The sequence below is a fragment of the Lepidochelys olivacea genome (assembly GCF_965140295.1).
Source record: "Lepidochelys olivacea isolate rLepOli2 genome assembly, chromosome: 8".
NCBI lineage: Eukaryota > Metazoa > Chordata > Testudines > Cheloniidae > Lepidochelys > Lepidochelys olivacea.
The window spans coordinates 64,044,521-64,064,050 of NC_140418.1; the positions used below are offsets into that span (position 1 = coordinate 64,044,521).

Here is a 19,530-nt window from a genome sequence, read left to right on the forward strand (position 1 = left end):
TCAAGAATGTAGCATGTTGTTTCAGATATATTGGTTTGGAGTTGCTAAAGTTGTGTCAAGACTGGGGAACTTTGGGAAATATTGACATTTGGGCTTTTTAACAAGTTATAGGAGAGATTCTCAAACTGGGGGGCTGGCTCCCGGGGAGGGGCATGGAATACATTCTGGGGTCATGAGAAGCTTTAGGGGGGGAAAAAACCATGTACTGTGTACATTTTACCCACAGTAACGAATACCTAGCAAAGCTGATCCCTCCAGACCTTTCAGGGCCTCAGATGGCGCTGTGCATTTGACTTTACAAGGTACTGTGCATTTTGATGGATTTCTGTTAAACTTTGCATAGCATTATACAAAGTATTGCCATCTATATGTTAATCCGTTTGCTATGACTCAATGTGCACATTTAATTGCAAGCATGGACCACAATCATAATTTTGCTTTTACTCTTCTCACAATGGATCCTTGGCTCATTCATGAGACAAGGAAAAGAAAAAGTGAAAAACAAAGAAGCTGAAACTGATTCAAGTGAAGTGCTGCCACCACATATATTGGTATATGTACTTGTGTGGCAGGGTGTGTGTAAATTACAGACACAAAGAAGGGGGAGAATGAGCAAATAAATTTGAGAATCACTGAGTTAGAGTAATAGAGTTTAAGGTCAGACCATCTGACCTCTTGTATTTCACAGGCCGCCAACACCACCCAGCACGCTAAACCTAGCAACCAAAATTAGATCCAAATATTATAGCCCACAGAAGTCTAGACCATTTGTCACTGGGAGAGAATAGGAGGATGCACCAATACCATAGGCCCCTGCAATGGCAGGGAAATGACAGATATACCCACATAATCCTGGCAAGAGGCCTACGCGCACATACTGCAGAATGTAAAAACCCACCAAGATTACAGCAAATTTGACCTGGGGGAAAATTCCTTCCCAACATACATCTTAAAGTTTCTGCATCTGACTATCTTCTTTGTCTCCTCTCTTCCTCAGGTCACTTCTTGTGCTAACTCAGTAGCCAGTCTTCTCTTCCCAGACCCAATTCCTAGGAGGTCCCAGCCCCCGCAACTACCACTGAAACTCCACTTTCGCTGTTCACTGCTCCAATATTTGCTCGTGACTGGCTTTTAAACCTAGCCAAACTAGGGCAGCACCGCCCTCCTCTTACAGGATGTTCAGAAAGCACTGAGTTATGCCACATACCTGCAGCAAGCCACTCACAAATCAAGACCACACTCAGAACACAAAATCATTCTTCTCTCAGGGCATATGCCCACAGAAATGTCACTGCTAGCTGCTTGTTTTGGCAAGACTAGCCCCATATAAGATCATATAAGACATGAATGGGTTATTTGCTAGCATCCAATAGTCTGACATAACAGGAATCATCTAGCAGACATTGTTTTTAAAAAGGTCTCTAAAAATTGTAGTGAAAGCATTGGGCACATTTTCAAAGTGATTACTCCTTAGAAGTTTTCTTAAGGTTTGTAATTAGGGGTTTAGAGACTGGAAAACTTTGAGTGCTTGACCTTCAGGACTTTGTTTAAAAACCTGTCCAGTGTATTGCATGTATCTGAAGCACAGCCATTTGAAGTTCAACTTTGCCTGATGATTTAGTGACCAGAAAGACAGTCTTCCTTTGGCTTTCACTTTATGATGCACCTAGGTTCTCTTTATCTCTTGAGAGGCGGTTTTGGACATTGCCAATAAGACTATCTAAATAATTGGTTTCAGAAAGCCAGCCCTCAATGGAATGATTCCGAGAAAGAAAATTTCTCCATCCTCCAAATAGACTCCCTATGCAGTTTTTGTTTGTTTCTTTTTAATGCTTTCTGTGCTGTTCCTTAGACTTGTTTCAGAAAGATGTGGTAAGAAGCAGGAAAGAAGAAACATTTAAGGGAGATGCTATGGAGGGCTGCTGGAGGGATGTATCCATGTTCACTGCTGGTTGAACAGGAAGAGTCCTGGCCCCTGTCAGTAACTGATGGCCCAGGAAGAAAGGGTCTAATTAGAGATAAGGATTGTGAGGTTTATGTATCTATCCTCATAACACTCCCCTGTACTATTATCCTTATTTTACAGACAGGGAACTGAAGCACAGATTTAGTGATTTGCCCAGGGTACCTGTAATGGAATGAAAATTGAAATTTGGGTCTCCAACAGCTCAAGGTAGTCCTCTAATCACTGGACCATCCTTCCTCTCATGTATACCATCTCTGCAGGCTGACTTGCACACTAATATTTAGTCCTCATTGCCAAATGGACATCCAAAACACATTCAGCCTTTGTGAGAAACTGCATGTTAAATTGCTGCCTTGTTTTTTGGTGTTTTTTTTTTTTAATAAGATTACAGCTGCATAAAAACAGTATATTTGAAATAGTAAAGCAAGGAAAACACCCAAGAGCTTCAAAGCAGTTCAGTATTTTATTGTACAATTGCTTTAGGCATTAGTACAAAGTAGCATTAAAAAAAATGTATATAATACAAAATATAAAATAAAATGCCAATTTGAGAGTAAATTTGCATCTTTAAGTAATTGCTTTTGACACTAATTTGTTTTCCCCCTAAAAAGCATTTAACCATTTTGAATACACACACACACTTTCAAAGATAGTATCTACATTTTAGTGGTAAGCAGTACCAAGTGTATCCATTACCATTCGAATAGCTTGCAGAGGATCTACAATTTCTTGCATGTTATCTTTCCTTAAAACCCAGTCTGGTTTAATTCTGAAAAAAAGAATTGCTTGAAATTAGACAACAGTATATTTTCACAAGAAAAAAAAAGCAGGTTAATTTAGAATTCTTACCTTGAAACTACTTTTGTTCGTACAGGAGTTACTGGAACAAAGAAACTCCCACTCATGGATGTGTGCATCTTGTGTTTGGAAAGAGTTCTTTCAGCATCCATTTTGTGTTTACGAGTTGTAAGTTTGTACAAGCTATGAATACGAGAAGCAGCTCTAGATGTGCTTCGGATGTCCTAAGAAATACAAATTTCACACAATCAATACTCAAAAGGCAATTGAATAGGAAGTTAATAAATAATAGAAAACTACTCAATTTGCTCAATAGTCTACATTTTCATAGAACATGCAGCACTTCTCCCCATGAACACACACTGAAAGGTAATTTGAAAGCAACAGATTGTTAATTTCTGTAGGCATTTCAACATCCTGATGGCATTAGACATTTGAACTATCAGTGACACTGGAAGATACACAAGTAGCTTTATAACCAGATATTTCCAACTAAACTATTTCCAGAAAGTAATTTTATGCCTTGAATACAGTTTGTCTAATGATGGTTCCAAAGATACAGCAAACATTAACTAATTCATTTGCAGCTGCACCAGTGGAAGTGCTAGATTGGACAAGGACACAGGTGGATACCAGCAATATTACCAGTGAGTAACGTAGAGCTGGTCTGAAGAGATTTAAAATGACATGTGGATAAACAGCTGGTGGCAATTTGTATCTGGAGCCTTACCTACACTAACACTTGCAGTGTTGCTACCACCAATTGGGCTACACTGATGGGAATCATTTTAGAAATACAGCTAGTGTACACACAGTTTATTTGTCTGCCACGAACCAGGAAACAATGGTGCATGCCAACATGAAGTCTCACAAACCAACTGTACGGTAAGTAGAATTTGAGAACATCAATAAGTCTTACTGGATTGGAATGGAGAGCAAGGGCAAAGACAATATTTACAAAGTGTCATCAAGAAAAAGAAAGTACCAGTGGATAATTGTCAATGTTTTTAAATATATAAAAAAAGGAGGGGTGGAAAGACCCTGTTGTGCAACTCAAAGATCATGCATCACACTCAAGGTGAAATATACACCATATTACACTATTATAGCAACAAGTACTATTGTAACTGTGGTGGACACTGCTACAGTCAGATGCATATACTTCAACAGGCAGTCTGAATAATTCAATAGCAACCAGCTGGAAGAAGCCATAAGAAACTACGAAAAATGAAGCACTAAAACTTACAGCAGCTCTCTTTGAATCCTTTAAAAGAATGGCCAACAAACAACACGTTTTTGTGAAAATGCTTCCACCTTTCTCTGAAGTTTTGTCACCAGCCTTTTCTCTGTACATCTGCAGTAGGTCCAGTAATGTATCTACAGAATTTTCTACTTCATAAACTGCTTGAGTAGTTCTTTCATACTTAAAAGGAAGACAGAAAAGCTGATGTAAATAGATCTCAAATATAGCCTTATCAAGCTATAAGAAAATAAAGACTACACTCATTCAGGCCAACTGGGTGATACTTTTATTATATGGATTGCAGTTCAGATGAAACAAATTTCTGGGCATTAAGCTACAGTGCCAAATTGCCCTATGATAAATTGTTCTAAAACTTTTTTCTAGAAACTGGGGCAGCAGAGGTACATATTGTGCTCTCAGATTTCTTAGCCAGCTACAATGCAGTTCAGTTGTCTAACCAACATTTTATCCTTTCAAACTTTTCAGCACTGTATACTTCTTTTAAAATCATGCAAGCCTACAAAAAATATTAAAAATCAGTTTGACTGATTAAAATATACTATTTTTGTAATGAAATACAAGATATTCACTTAGGAAAATTTATTAGACTTGAATGCTAAACATTTTACTGATTTCAGCACATCACATATGAATGACTGTTTCATAAATCTATACATGTTTGTATTATATAGCCAACACTCAAGTTGGTACATCTAAAATTCATTGGTTTTGCAAACATTTCCATTAAAAAATTAAATCTGTAAATAGAACTAATCCATCTCCAACCCAAAGTTATGCTGAGTTAGCTTTAAATAATAATTTCTTATAGAACTGTTTATCACAGCTATAGATATGAAAAGGTGAGAATTTGGAAAAGCATCCTACACCAGTGTTTTATGTATGATTTGTAATTAAAATATTACAGAAAACTTCAGTATGTGAAACCCTACCAATGATTATTTCTCTTTTCTGTACAAAACGGTTTTCCAATTCCATAATGTAAAAAGCCTGGTACTTTTTCAACCATGCACCCTCTGCCACCACTCAGATTTTAGTTTGAATAAAATTAATTCATTGAAAGCCATGATTAAAATTAGACTACTTTACAGGATGTAATAATTGTTCACATTAAGAAAAAATAATCTGATGATCTGTTCAAAATAATTTGGCGTAATTGGTTTTAAAGTCAGGAAAAAGGGTTTGGGGTTTTTTTTGCAACACTATCAGTTATTACACTGGATAAATTCATGCTAATCTCTTTGGATAAATGTAAGTAAGTATCTGTAAATTAGACAGTCCACAGCTTATGAAACTTAAAAAGCAAAACACTGAAATACCTTTGAAACATTAAGCAGGACTTGAACTGAATATTTGATAACTTCCATACAGGGGATACTGCGGTTGCAATTCCGGATCAAAATAAAAATAGTGAAGATTGCTCCGCTGTGGGCCATATTTTCACAACAGAGAGGGGAGAGCCTGGTAACCACCTCTAAAATAAAAGGGTTCATTTGTGAATGCTAATCAAGTTATTTTCAAACAGTAACATTTTTCTTTATTAGGCTTGGCAAATACATGAGAACAAAAACAAAATCAATTTCAAGCCATGTTTCTAAACTAGGATTTTGAACATTCCGGCAAGTCAAAGGTATCCAGTGTATGTGATACTGCATATAAGGTGAAATTAAAAGTAAGTAGGACTCCCTTTATGCCTTACATGTAGTAAGTAGTACTGCTGGGCATGGGAAGGCCAGGAACTAGAATAATGCATTCATGACTACATTCTGATGTAGTTCTTTAAGACAGCTTGTTATCAGTGTCGTATTCGATTCAGAGGGAAATGGCTTTGCATACTGTTGTGTCCTCTAACTTCGTCACTTTTCCCAGTTGTACTGTAAGCTTGAATATAATCACGTGCTCCCCTTTCTCAGAAGTTTGGGAGTCCACTGCTGTCTTGAGAGTGCCCAATATTTAATTACGAAAAGAAACTACTAACCCAGATGTTTTAACGCTGCAAGAATGTAAGAAAGATGTTTGTATTTTAGAAGATAATCAATGGCAACTGCAGTTCTGTTACACAATTTGTTTTCTTCTTTGCTCTCTTTGTTAGCCATTTCCAAACTGTGTCGTAACGCTTTAGTTTTTGCTGTGTCATTTTTCTTCCTCCAAGAATATCCTCTCCACAATGCCTGAGAGAAAACATGGCAGAAAGATTTCACAAATGGGGAAAAGATTTACAAGTAAGAGTGGCTCTAGGAAAGACTATTCATTAGAATCTCAAAAATCAACCTTATAGGAGTTTAATAAAATTTTAGTCTCAAAATACTTCAGTTGTAGAACTCTAAGTTATAAGCCTATGATCAGATGTAGTGTATTCAGTCCTTTGAATACTAGATTCCCAGTTCAAAAATACATCTATCAGAAACAGTGTCTTTTACTATTACTTGATGGCTAGTTGGTATTTAGCTTTCCAATCCAGTATTCATCTAAAAAATAAAAAAAAAATAAAAAAAATCTGTTCTCTTAAAGAAACACCTTTGGTTGTTAATAAAATAGAAGCAGGCTTTTCTAAGAACTATAAAATAGCAGACATGAGCAAGATGGAATTCACTTATTAGAATTCATATACCTGAAATTTAATTATTCCATTCTTCAGCTTTCTTCTGTGTTTGTAGAAAAGGAACTTTCGTACAGCTCTTTGGATTGTGGTTGCAGCCTCATTTCTCTGTTTCAGCCACCTTCGAACCATTCGCTGTATTTTAGTGATTTTCTGATGATCTTGTAGACTTTTTTTTTGTTGAAGTCTTGCTCGAAACCACCTCTGTTTAAGATAAATGGGAGTTTTTAAGAGACAAATTAAGTTTTCTTTCTTTTCCTGACACCACCACACATGCATGTATGCACGCACTTCTCGTTACTTCAAAATGGATAGAGTAAGGACTAAGATCTGAATTTATTATGGATTTAATTGATGCAAAGCCAGGAACTGAACACCACAATAGCAAAGGTGTGGCTTTGAAAGGGCTGGGAGCACCTAAAGAAACCCTTGGTGAAGGGGGAGATTTGCCACTGGACTGTGACGGTAGTAATGGGACTGGGTGACTAGCTCGCACTTGGCAGAGGTGGATGGGGAGAGAAGTTGCTAGCCCCATCCTTAATCCAGTTGCAGGGTCTCCTTTGATGCTGAGGACTAGGCTGATCACCAGTTTTGGGGTCTGGAAAGAATTTTTCCTTTATAGTAAATTTGCCTGTTTTGGCATGTGGATTTTTTCTCCACTTTCCATTTCACAGCCTGAGTCTTGTTTTGGGGAGATTAAATTAGTGGTCTCAACTTAGGCAGGTCCCTGTGTGATTGGTTAGGTTAGAACAGAGGTAGTCAATAGGCAGACCACGGACCAAATCTGGACCACCAGATGATTTTGAACAGACTATGAAATCTTTTTATTTACTTATTATTATTGTTATTGTTTTTGTATTATTTTCTCTAGATCTTGACCAAAAAGTTTGGACCTTAACAAAAAATAATTGGATTACCCTTGGGTTAGAAAGTATCCAAATAAGGTCCCTGTAACCTAGTTGGGGTTGCTTACACATTGGTTCTGAGCATGCTATTGCATGTGTAGGGGATATGACTCCATGTCTCATGCAGCTTGTGATTCCCCTTGAACTTGTCTCTCCTACCTCCAGCATAGAGAAGAGAGTGGGTCAGGACTCTGGTTTCCAGTCAGGGTCACTGGCAGGCCTGAGAGTGTGGAGGGGACATGGCCTTCACATCCACAGTGGGGCCACTGGTGACAGCTGACAGTACTGCAACAACTCTTCTGCGTAGTTTGGTGATTATTCCAGTTAGGTAATAGTTAAATAAAATAGTTGAAGAGAATGAATAGTGTGCAACAGCTCCTCCCTCCCAATAATGCTAACCTGAATACATATGACAGAAGAGATCTGCATTTGTGCATGTTTCAATACAAGGTGAATTCTGAATGCTCTCTGAATTTTAATAGCAGAGAGATGATGATATGCAGCAGCTGAAAAACAAAGCAGCCGCTTCTTCTGTTTCTCATCTAAAATCTGTAGAAAGAAAAACAGAGTCAGGAAACAGCATTAATAATCAAATCCAGAGGTAGCCTTTGCTACATCATAATCATAATCTATGCTAACTCAGAAATGGAGTTCCACAAAAAATAGCTGGGGTTAGTGTAATGTCTGAAACCAGAGTTTTTCACTGTAGCCTAACTCCTAATCAATCTCATATATTTTAAATGTCTATGTAGTTATAATCACTTAAAAAGACACTTACCTTTTTTCTTACTAACCACCCCCGTAAAAATGCTTGCAGTTTAATAGCAGCTTTTCTAGTTTTGACGTATTTTATGCATTCAAGTCTTCCTTTTTGCCTAGCTCGTATATGTTTTTGGATGACCAAAGCAGCAGCTTTTTGTTGATGAAACTTGTGTCTTTCTTTGAAGCCTCGATAAGCTGCCTGAATCAAACATGCAGCCTGCTGCATCTAGAAAATAAATTGTGTGTTGATAGTCAAGTGTGCTTTTTCTTGCCATAGTGGAAGTACTTAGGTTTTCATGTTTATCGCATTACCCTCTATTGTAAGATGGAAAGAAGTGGCCAAGGATCAAAAATAAAATGAAGGTGCCACTAAACTTCTCACTTAAATTCAACTCAGCAAGTCAGTCAGCATTCACTAATAGCAGTAGGAGTTTTCACAACTTAGAGGCTTTTTTCCTCCTGAAAGGACTTAAAAATGTTGGCAACGGATTTTATTTTAAGCAGGTTGGCCATGACAGCAATAGACCATTTTTACATTTATTTAAAGTGCAGGACTTATTATCATATGTGTAGATTAGGCAAATGCAATATTTGGCAAAGTTTAAGTGACTGGGATCTTGTTTGCTCTCAAAGTAAAGGAAACCTGAACCTTTAAGGAAATGGAAGAGCTCAAAAAGTGGGGGGGAACAACTCTGATATATTTCTTAGGTGTCATTCACAAATCAATGCAATCTTAGTTCTGGTTTTACTTCTCTTTTCCCCTTCCATACTTCATGATATTTTGGTGACAAACCTTTTTTTAAATAGCAGAAAGTATTATAAGTAGGGCTGTCAAACGATTAAAAAAATTAATCTCAATTAATCGCACTGTTAAAAAATAGAATACCGTTTATTTAAATTATTTCTACATTTTCAAATATATTGATTTCAATTACAACACGGAATACAAAGTGTACAGTGCTCACTTTATTTATTTTTGATTACAAGTATTTGCACTGTAAAAAAAACAATAGTATTTTTCAATTCACCTACTACAAGTACTGCAGTGCAATCTCTTTATCATGACAGTTGAACTTACCAATGCAGAATTATGTACAAAAAAGCTGCATTCAAAAATAAAAATTTTAGAGCCTGCAAGTCCACTCAGTCATACTTCTTGTTCAGCCAATTGCTCAGACAAATAAGTTTGTTTACACTTGCAGAAGATAATGCTGCCCCCTTCTTGCTTAAAATGTCACCTGAAAATGAAAACGGGCGTTTGCATGGCACTGTTGTAGCTCATGTCACAACATATTTATGTGCCAGATGCACCAAAGATTCATATGTCCCTTCATGCTTCAACCGCCATTCCAGAGGACGTGTGTCCATGCCGATGACAGGTTCTGCTCAATAACAATCCAAAGCAGCGCAGACTGACGTATGTTCATTTTCATTATCTGAGTCAGATCCACCAGCAGAAGGTGGATTTTCTTTTTTGGTGGTTCTGTAGTTTCCGCATTGGAGTGTTGCTCTTTTAAGACTTTTGAAAGCATGCTCCACACTTTGTCCATCTCAAATTTTGGAAGGCACTTCAGATTCTTAAAACCTTGGGTCGAGTGCGGTAGCCATCTTTAGAAATCTCACAATGGTACCTTCGACTGCACATTTGACAAAACACAAAGTGTTCTTAAAATGAACAACATGTGCTGGGTCATCATCCGAAACGGCTATACCATGAAATATATGGCAGAATGCAGGTAAAAGAGCAGGGGACATACAATCCTCCCCCAAGGAGTTCAGTCACAAATTTAATTGATGCTTTTTAAAAACAAACAAACAAACAAAAAAAAACAAGCGGCATCAGCATGGAAGCATGTCCTCTGGAATGGTGGCCGAAGCATGAAGGGGCATATGAATGTTCAGCATATCTTGCAACGATAGCTACAAAAGTGCCATGCAAACGCCTATTCTCACTTTCTGATGACACTGTAAATAAGAAGCGGGCAGCATTATTTTCTGTAAATGTAAACAAACTTGTTTGTCTTAGAGATTGGCTGAACAAGAAGTAGGACTGAGTGGACTTGCAGACTCTGAAGTTTTACATTATTTTGTTTTTGAGTGCAATTACGTAACAAAAAAAATCTGCATTTGTAAGTTGCACTTTTAAAACAAAGATTGCATTACAGTACTTGTATGAGGTGAATTGAAAAATACTATCTCTTTTGTTTATCATTTTTACAGTGCAAATATTTGTCATCAAAAATATACACTTTGATTTCAATTACAGCAAATACTATATGAAAAATGTACAAAAACATCCAAAATATTTAATAAATTTCAGTTGATATTCTATTAACAGTGCAATTAAAATTAGTCACAATTAATTATTTTAATCACAATTAATTTTGAGTTAATCGTGTGTTAACTGCGATTACTCGACAGCCGTAAATTATAAGTAAAGCAGACAACGACAGCTACAGTGAAGGATTACTGCGTTCCACTGTTAACTTCAATGGGACTATTCAAAGTGTCAAAAGTTAAGCACATACTTAAGTCTTTGATAGGGGATTTCACTTTGGCATTTTCTGACTCAAGTACTTCTCTTTTCAACTTTAACATTTTTTTTAATGTAATTTTCTTTATAAATATAGTATAGATTTAAACTAGAGCCCAACCAAGAAGATTTTCTTTAGGAAAAATTAACTTGAATAAAAGTAGTTATATATCAAAGGCAATGAACAGGCTCACTTTTTAGAGAGAAAGCTAAATTATTGGCTGAGTACATTATACAAGTTTACTGCACACACTGAAAATATTTAACATTCAACACCACTCATGTCTTAGCTGAATTTAAGAGTGAAAATACCTTTTTAATCTGTTTCCTAGTGCTGTATCTTCTGTAACCTAATTGAATCTTAACTGCAGCTTTCTTGGTTGCTAGGAATTGTAGCAGAATTGTTCTTGCAGTGAGGGTTTCTCTCCATCTCCTCTGAATAGTAACTGTAGAGGCCTTCACTTTCAAAAACCTGTTGCAAATGAACATTTTAGTTTTTCTAAAAAACAAAAACGTGAGTTTTAAAAATGAGGTTTTCATTTGCATTTATTTATTGCCATCAGCAGAACATTAGCAAAACAAGTGGCATTCATTGGAAAGTTATCAAATCCATAGACATTTTGGTTTACACACACAGAATGTAAATAGAACACTGGCCCAGCTCTTAAGGCTCAAGACTAAAGTCAATGGAAACATGAAACATTAAGAGTAAAACTAGTAAAAAGTGACTTGAGAAATTTTAGATCTTGTCTCAAGACAAATAAATAGAAAACAAAAATAAGTTTAACTTTGGAGCAGGAACTAGGACTAATTAAAATACAAAAAAAAAAACCCACATGTTTTTAATTCTGGAGTTTTCAAAACACAGACATAAGTCTCGAGAAGAAAGCAGTGTAGTAAAACTAAACTTCACATATGAAATGAAAGAAAGTACCCGCAGCTGGCTCTCCCCTTCTGTCCTTCCAAGATTAACAAACACAAAACTCACACCAAATACAAAGATTAGGTTTTTGAGGGCTGGGGCTTAAACATGTGAATAACTTTATGCACATTAGCCACAAGGAGTCAATGGATTACTCACATACTTGAGTCTTTGCAGAATCAGGGCCTAAAGAGATAACAGAGCTTTGCCAGAGTACAAAGCAATATTAAGTTATGAAACAATAATAGCTCAGGACCACGAAAAGAAGTATGTCACACAATAGTACATTACCAGGTCCTCTGCTGTTTGGTTTTGAAATAACCTTGAATGATACAAGTAGCTTTTACCACAGCTATATATTCTTTTCGTGCTCTGTATCTTCTGAACCAGGCTTGAATTGTTCGTGCAGCTCTCATTTTACCAGCCAACTGCCTGGCTTTAAAACCTCTAAATAAAGCCTATCAAACATAAAAACAAACAAGCAATTAATTTTGTATTTAATGGGACAAACTAGGATAACCCTCCCCGTCCCCACAACTAGTCACTTCTGCCTGAATGTCTTTTTTTAAATCTTATTGTGACAAGTTACACACAAGATTACTAGAGAAGAGGGGGGAAAAAAAATCTTGTCAGTTTCTTTACTAATAGCACTTTGTGTATAGTCACTTTCTCCTGCACACAGCAAGTATAAGCTGGGAAATACTACACACACTTTCATCAATGTCAATTTCACAAAGAGAAAAAAAATCCCAAAATGAATTAAAAGATAAAAGTTACAGATTTCAAAGATCATCCTGGAACAACCTGAAACTTAACTACAACTATTTTGATTTGAAGCTGTTTTTGTTATTCAATATTTCAAAGGTGACGTGCTCAGTAGCACTGCTGTATTTACAGAGTTGGAAACTTGTAGTGAAGGTATTGTTGTCTCTAAATCCATGGTAAATCCTAGCATATTTCAGTTTGTACTGTCCTTTTTTTCTGCTCTTACCATAAACTGTGGCTCTACTCACCAATTTCACTTTTTGTAAGTGGCCAATCAAATGATTTCTGCATCTATATTATGGGAATTTGGGATGCTGAGGATCTCCCACCTTATGCACTCTCTGTTTTGAAGGCAGAAGCGCAATCACCTGTCTAGGTACACTTGCACATTAGTAAGAGGTGAGGTTAGATAAGGCAGCAGAAACTCTCCCAGGGGCTCCAGCAACTGAAAAATAAATGGGAGGGTTTCTCCCTTCTCCCAAACAAAAAATCTGGAACATTATAAGAAACCCTAAAACTCCTACTCCCCTTTTTGGGGCGTGCAGGAGAAGGAAATGTAAAAAGGTAAGGAGTATCGTGGCACCCCCTATTCCAGGAAGCTATGGCAGTCCAAGGAGCAATCTCCCTGTCCCCCAAACAAGACAGCTAAATGGACAAGGGAAAGAAATCACTTGCAGCTCTTCCCACAAACAAACAGCCTATGGGGGTAGCGAGAGACACACTCAGCCAAAAAAAGTGGGAAACACCAAAAGGAAGTTCAGAGGACCAGTTACTGTGAACGCACTGGTTAGTTCCCCACTGCTGTCTGTGGAGGCAAGAACAGTGCTCTCTACTTTCTCCCAGCAGCCTTTTGACCTGTCACGGAGGAGGGAAGACTGGGTTTTTGAGTGTTTTTCCTCACATCTCTAGACATATCTCTGGATTCGTGGACCACACTATTTTCCCTCTGATGTTCAGCTGCCTCCCACCCCCTCTTGGGAAAAAAAAAAAAAAATAGTCAGGGGCCTCAAATATCTAAGGTTAACAAGTTTTTTAAAAGGGATCAAGATCACCATTTATTCACTCTAAAAGAGAGCCTTTTAAAGAGGGCTGACAGAGACTATGTAAAAATGGCCTCTTACCCCTTGCTCTGTGTATGTTGTCATAGCTTCTCACTTTGACAAAATAAGTGACTACTTTTACTGTATTTACCACTCCAGAGCCCACACATTTACGTAAATGAGCTGGCTTCTATTCCTTCTCATATCAGTAGAACTATTAAGTTACCATTAGTCACATCTGTACAAACCAACTGAATACGAGGGCATAGTTTAACCTGCAGAATCTTTGTTTCCTGCGCAAGCAGGAAAAACACCAACTTGACTTTCGCAGCCTGAAAGCTGAGTTTGTAGGACTAGAATTTAGGAAAAGTTATTACTTGTAAAATGAGCATTTTGGATGTGGAAGTCACTAACAATGCCATTTTTAAAGTCACCTTTCAAAGTATAACTGATTCATCTGTTGATGATCGTTATAGCAGTTATATCAATCATGCTTCAGAAACTTATCACGTACTGGCAACCAGTATTGTACCTCTGGTCTTGTTTTTAAACACAATTTATATTACAGTTTGTCATTGGATGTTACAGTATTAACCAGGGATGTATACAGCACAACACATTGCATTTTCACATACCTGAATTTTTACTGTGCTTTGTTTAAATCTCTGAAGCTTTCTCTGCTCGATGAATCCCCGGATTCTAGACTGTATAATTATAATGCTCTTCCGGGTTCTTAAGTAAGCTCCTCTTTGGTGTTTCATAGCTAAATGTGATTTGAAGTGCTGCTGTAATACAAATGCTGCCTTTCTGTAGGTCATATACTGTAATTTGGTTTTATTCATCAAGTAGTAAGACTGCAATGTAACAGCTGCTGCTCTGAGTCTAACAAATTTTCTGCGATGCACAGCCATGTGAAGAAAAGCCTGAATCTTTCTTGCAGCACGTTTTTGCTTTGCCATTTTTCGTACTACTGTTCCACGATAGGCAGACTGAATAATTATTACGGCTTGCCTTTGGGCAGAGTACTCAGCTTTCTGTAAACGAGCCATTCGACAGGCTCTGTACCATCGCTGAATCGCAACTGTTGAATCCCGAATTGCTTTGTAGCGAGTTTTCATTCTATGGCATCGGAATGCAGACTGAATTGCTGCTGCTGCGGTCTTCTTCTTAAGAAAACGTCTCCTGTCTAAGTACATCTGTAATACTGACTGAATACGCTGTGCAGCTTGTATGATTGTAGCCAACTGCCTAGCTTTTTTAGCACGAAAAGCAGACTGAAGGCAAAGGGCAGCCTTTTTAATTTTGGTATAGTTTTTTACTTCAGCTTCTCTTGCCCTGTTAGCTCTGAACCTTTGCTGTACAACTCTGACTGCCCAGTGTAACTGTTTATAATGATTATGCTGTTTGTGCATACGATAAAGAGACTGTATTACAGTTGCTGATGTGTGCATGATTTTCAGTTCTTGTCGTGCTTTCATGCCTCTATAAGCAGCCTGAATGATCAGCACAGATTTCTGAATGGTCAGATATATCTTCCGTTGAACTTTTCCTTTAACATAGAATCGGTAATAATTCTGTATGACTAGAGCTGCCATTCTCATTCTCTGGTAGGAGATTTTAATCTTATGCGTTCTAAATGCTGACTGGATTGTGCTGGCAGCCAAATGCATATGTTGAATGTTTCTTCTTGTTTGAATACCCCTGTACAGAGACTGTATACGAATAACTGCTCTACGAAAAGAAAGGTATTCCTGAGTGTGCCATCTTACCAAAATTAAAGCTCTGTATCTTCTCTGAAGGACAACAGCAGCAGCTTTAAGGGAAAGATACCTCTGTCGTTCTTTAAATGTTTTAAAACATCTCTGAAGAACAACAGCAGCTTGACACATTTCTCGATGTTTTTTTCTTGCCCTCATCTCCCGAAAAGCTCTCTGAATGCAAGTTGCTGCTTTCTTCATAGAAGAGTACTGCTGTACTGCAATTCCTCTCAGCTTACTGGCTCTGTGTCTTTTCTGTATTACTTGGGTTGCCCACTGTACTTTTTTGTAGTAAAAACTTTGCTTGTACATTCGATAATTGGTTTGTATTATGGTTGCAGCATTATGTTTTTTCTTTAGGAGCTGTCTTGTTTTCATTCCTCTATAGGCAGCCTGAAGAACTAAAACAGAGTTGTACTGTTTTAAGTACATTTCTCTCACACGTTTTCCCTCCTTGTAAGCTCGGTAATGTTGTTGTATAGTTATTGAAGCAAATTTGACAGATTGATAGGAAACACGCATTCTATACATTCTTAAGGTTGCTTGGATAACTGTAGCAGCCCTGTGCATCTGTTGCATCTTTTCCCTTACCACAAAGCCTCTATAAGCAGACTGTATGGTAACAACAGCCTTACGGATATGAAGATATTCTTGGTGCTGTTGCTTTGCATGTGCTGTTGCTCTATATTTTCTCTGAATCATAACAGCAGCTGCCTTAAGAGAAATATATTGTTTCCTTTTAAGAAAGGACCTAACTCTCCTTTGAAGAAGGGCTGCAGCTACATGTATCATTTTCAAATGTCTTCTGGTTTTCATACCGCGAAACGCAGCCTGGATACAGAGTATGGCCCTCTTCATAATCCTGTATTTGTGTACTTGAACATTTCGTTCTTTGCAAGCACGATACCACTGCTGTATCTGTTTAGTTACCATGGATAACTTTTTGAAATCTTTTTGTTGTCTGTGCATTCGATAATATGACTGTATTATTGTTGCAGATTGATGCATAATTCTTACCTTTCTTCGAACTTTCATGCCTCTATAGGCAGACTGAAGGACAAGGGATGATCTCTGTAGCTCTAAGTATTTTTTACGTTCCACTCTCCCTTGATGAAATGCTCTATATCTAATTTGAATTACAATTGCTGCCAGTTTCACTGCCCGATACCTAATGTTTATACGATGCATCTTAAACATGGCTTGAATTGAAATAGCCGCCTGATGCATGCAGTGAATTTGTCGTCTTACTTTTATACCTCTATAAATAGCTTGAATTTTAACAACTGCATTCTTTAAAGACAGATATTCCTGCTTTTGATACTTAGCTTGAACAACTGCACGATGCCGCCTTTGAACCATGATAGTCATAGCTTTAAGTGCTGCATATTTTTTTTTTACTACATAGGATCTGTAGGTTGCTTGTATAGTAGTAGCAGCTTTGTTGAATTCCCATAATTGTTTCCTCACTCTCATTCCACGGAAAGCAGCTTGCAAGACTAAGACAGCTGCTTTTGTTTTTAGATAAAGTGTACGCTGTTTCTTTTTCATACAGTAAGCTCTGTAGTGTCTCTGAATCACTAAGACAGCTTGTCTCAAAGTTTTCAACTTTGATTGATTTACATGCATTCTGTAATAGGACTGTATGATTACTGCAAATTGATGCTTCCTTTGAATTTGTTTTCTCACAGTTCTTCCTCTCCAAACTGCCTGGAGCTGTACAATACAGTTATGCAGTTCCATATATTCTTGCCGCTGTTTTCTACCTACAATGCTGGCTCTATAATGCTGCTGGATAGTTAGCACAGCATTGTTTACAAGCCTGAATCTTTGAGCCTGGAACTTTCTAAAGGCAGTCTGTATTATAACTGCAGCACCATGTTGCCTTTGAACCTGTTTTCGTACTTGCCAACCACGAAGAGCTGCTTGAAGAGAAATCACAGCTGCTCTTCTTTTTAAGAAGCTCAGTCTCACTTTGTAACCAGTTTTGTAGGCTCTGTACCACCTCTGAATCACAAGAGAGGCCTGAATCATTGCTTGATATTTCATTCTTGCAGCATGAGCTCTAAAAGCTGTCTGGATCTTAACAGTGGCCGTATACTGAAGTTTAAGCATTTTGCGTACTCTATAACCTCTGTAGGCTGCTTGCAAGCAGACAACTGCCTTTTTGACTTTCAAGAACTTCTGCCTCTGATGGACTTGCTCTTGGTATGCACAATAACGATTCTGAATGATAACAGTAGCGCTATATACCCTCAGATAGCGTTGCCTATCCCTTTTCATTCTGTAGTAAGCCTGGAGCAAGGTTGCAGCCTCTCGCCATCTTTGTACTCGTTTTCTGATCAGATGCCCTCGCACTGCAGCTTGAACGCTGACACAAGCTATCGTCAGTTTTCTATATTCTTTAAGTTGAAGGATGTATTTTTGGGAACGGTATCTTCGTTGAACATAGAATGCTGCCTCCCTTAAAGCACGATAATGTTTACGTGCTTGTATCATTTTTATAAAAGCCTGAATCTTCACTGCAGCAGCTTTTAAATTTTCAAATCTTCTCTGGGCAACATAAGCACGATAACTTGACTGAATTTTCACCACACATCTCAATACGTGGGCCTCTTTCCTAGCTTGCATTCTTCTATAGGCAGATTGTAGCACAATAGCAGCAAGGCGTATTTTCTGGAAAGAAGAGACAGCATTTTTGGACGCAACATATGCTCTGTATCGAGTCTGAATTATGCAAACAGCATTTTTAGTCTCTTTGTATCTTTTTAGTTGTTGATATTTTCTCACATGCGACTGTAATGTAACAACAGACTGTTTCAGGAGTAAAAATCTTCGCTTCTCTTGCCTCATTCTCCAGTGTGATTGAACAACACAGACTGCTTTTATTTGTCTATATAACAGACGAGCTTTCCTGCCTCTAAAAGCAGCTTGGAGGACTGTAACTGCTGCACGTTTTTGCAAATAGTTTCTTCTTTGAATTTTACCTAACCGATAAGCTCTGTAATACTTTTGAATCATCAGTATGCAAGCCCTTTTTTCCTCATAAACATGTTTAGCCTGAACACATCTAAGCCAGGCTTGAATCTGGATAACACTTTTTCTAACATGTAAATACTGCTTCAAATCTTTATGCATTCTATACCAAGACTGTATGACAACAGCAGCTCGCTCTCTCTTAGCTAATTTTGAGGCTTGCCATTTTCGGAAAGCAGTTTGCAACACTATCGCAGCTTTAATTTTCTGCTCAATTTTGTGTTTTCTCCATCTTCTAAATGCAGATTGAATGACAAGTGATGAAGACTTTAAAGTTTCATATCTTTGCTGATCTTGTTTTGCCACCAAGGAAGCACGCAAATGTCTCTGAATTGTAACAGTTGCCCAAAGAAGTCGTTTATACGCAGAAGCAGCAATCATCATTCTTATCCTAGCTTGCACAAGGATAACATAGTATCTTAGCTGCAGATATCTTTTTCTAGCACAGAATCTTCTCCAGTAAGTCTGCGAGAGAGAACAGAATTAAACTGAGATTATATTAATATTCAAGTTAGCCTAGAAGTTTCACCCCAAGAACTAGTTATTTTTCTTATTGAAAAAGAAAAAACAAAATCCCCCAATTTTGCCACTTTCAGCATTAATCCTCAGTTTATGGACTATAGGTCTGTGGGTTCCAATTTATTCACTCCTACCCTATCCCCAGACTAACGATCCAGAACTTTTTTCATGATCACAAATACAGAATGCATTAAGGCTATTCCTTTTTACATACCAATTCTATGCCAAAGGGTGAACCTATTAAAGCAGTTAAGATTACCTTTCAAACGGTTGAGAAAAACTTTTTTTTAAGAAAACTCTGGGACTTTGTGTTAATTCTCAGTTTAAGTAACATTTGGGTTGAAGTCCACAAGTTACTGTTGGGTATTTATTTATATATTCTTATTTATAAGAGTTCTGAATTAAAAGTAACAATAAGGGTTCTCTCATACATATTCAAAGTATGTACCACATCTTAATAGAGAAAATTTCTTATGTATTAGCACAAATCAGGAATGAGGCAGTAGATGACTACTTCTCCCACTAAAAGCAAGCATCCCTGTGGCACCTACAGCAATTGCTTATATAGAGAAGGAAGGAATATTAAGAAATTAATGAATTTTCAGGTTCAGTGCTATTTAGCAGCTGGAAAAGCAGCAGAACAGCACCACATGATCAGAAATTTAGGAAC

At 37.5% G+C, this 19,530-nt stretch overlaps 1 protein-coding gene across 2 annotated transcripts in view; it reads right to left on the reverse strand.

Annotated features, from left to right (window-relative positions):
- Nucleotides 1-2,410: 2,410 nt before the first annotated feature.
- The window catches only part of ASPM (assembly factor for spindle microtubules), a 38,692-nt gene continuing 21,572 nt past the window's right edge, over nt 2,411-19,530 (reverse strand). For both annotated transcript variants that reach the window (XM_084637778.1, XM_084637777.1), the window contains exons 18-28: nt 14,187-18,806; nt 12,038-12,204; nt 11,137-11,296; nt 8,308-8,517; nt 7,929-8,078; nt 6,637-6,828; nt 6,004-6,196; nt 5,345-5,499; nt 4,011-4,187; nt 2,816-2,988; nt 2,411-2,735 (exon numbers count right to left, since the gene is read on the reverse strand). In XM_084637778.1, coding sequence (XP_084493904.1) covers nt 2,630-2,735; nt 2,816-2,988; nt 4,011-4,187; nt 5,345-5,499; nt 6,004-6,196; nt 6,637-6,828; nt 7,929-8,078; nt 8,308-8,517; nt 11,137-11,296; nt 12,038-12,204; nt 14,187-18,806 — 6,303 coding nt within the window. In that variant the 3' untranslated portion in view covers nt 2,411-2,629. The remainder of the gene's footprint in view (nt 2,736-2,815; nt 2,989-4,010; nt 4,188-5,344; nt 5,500-6,003; nt 6,197-6,636; nt 6,829-7,928; nt 8,079-8,307; nt 8,518-11,136; nt 11,297-12,037; nt 12,205-14,186; nt 18,807-19,530) is intronic.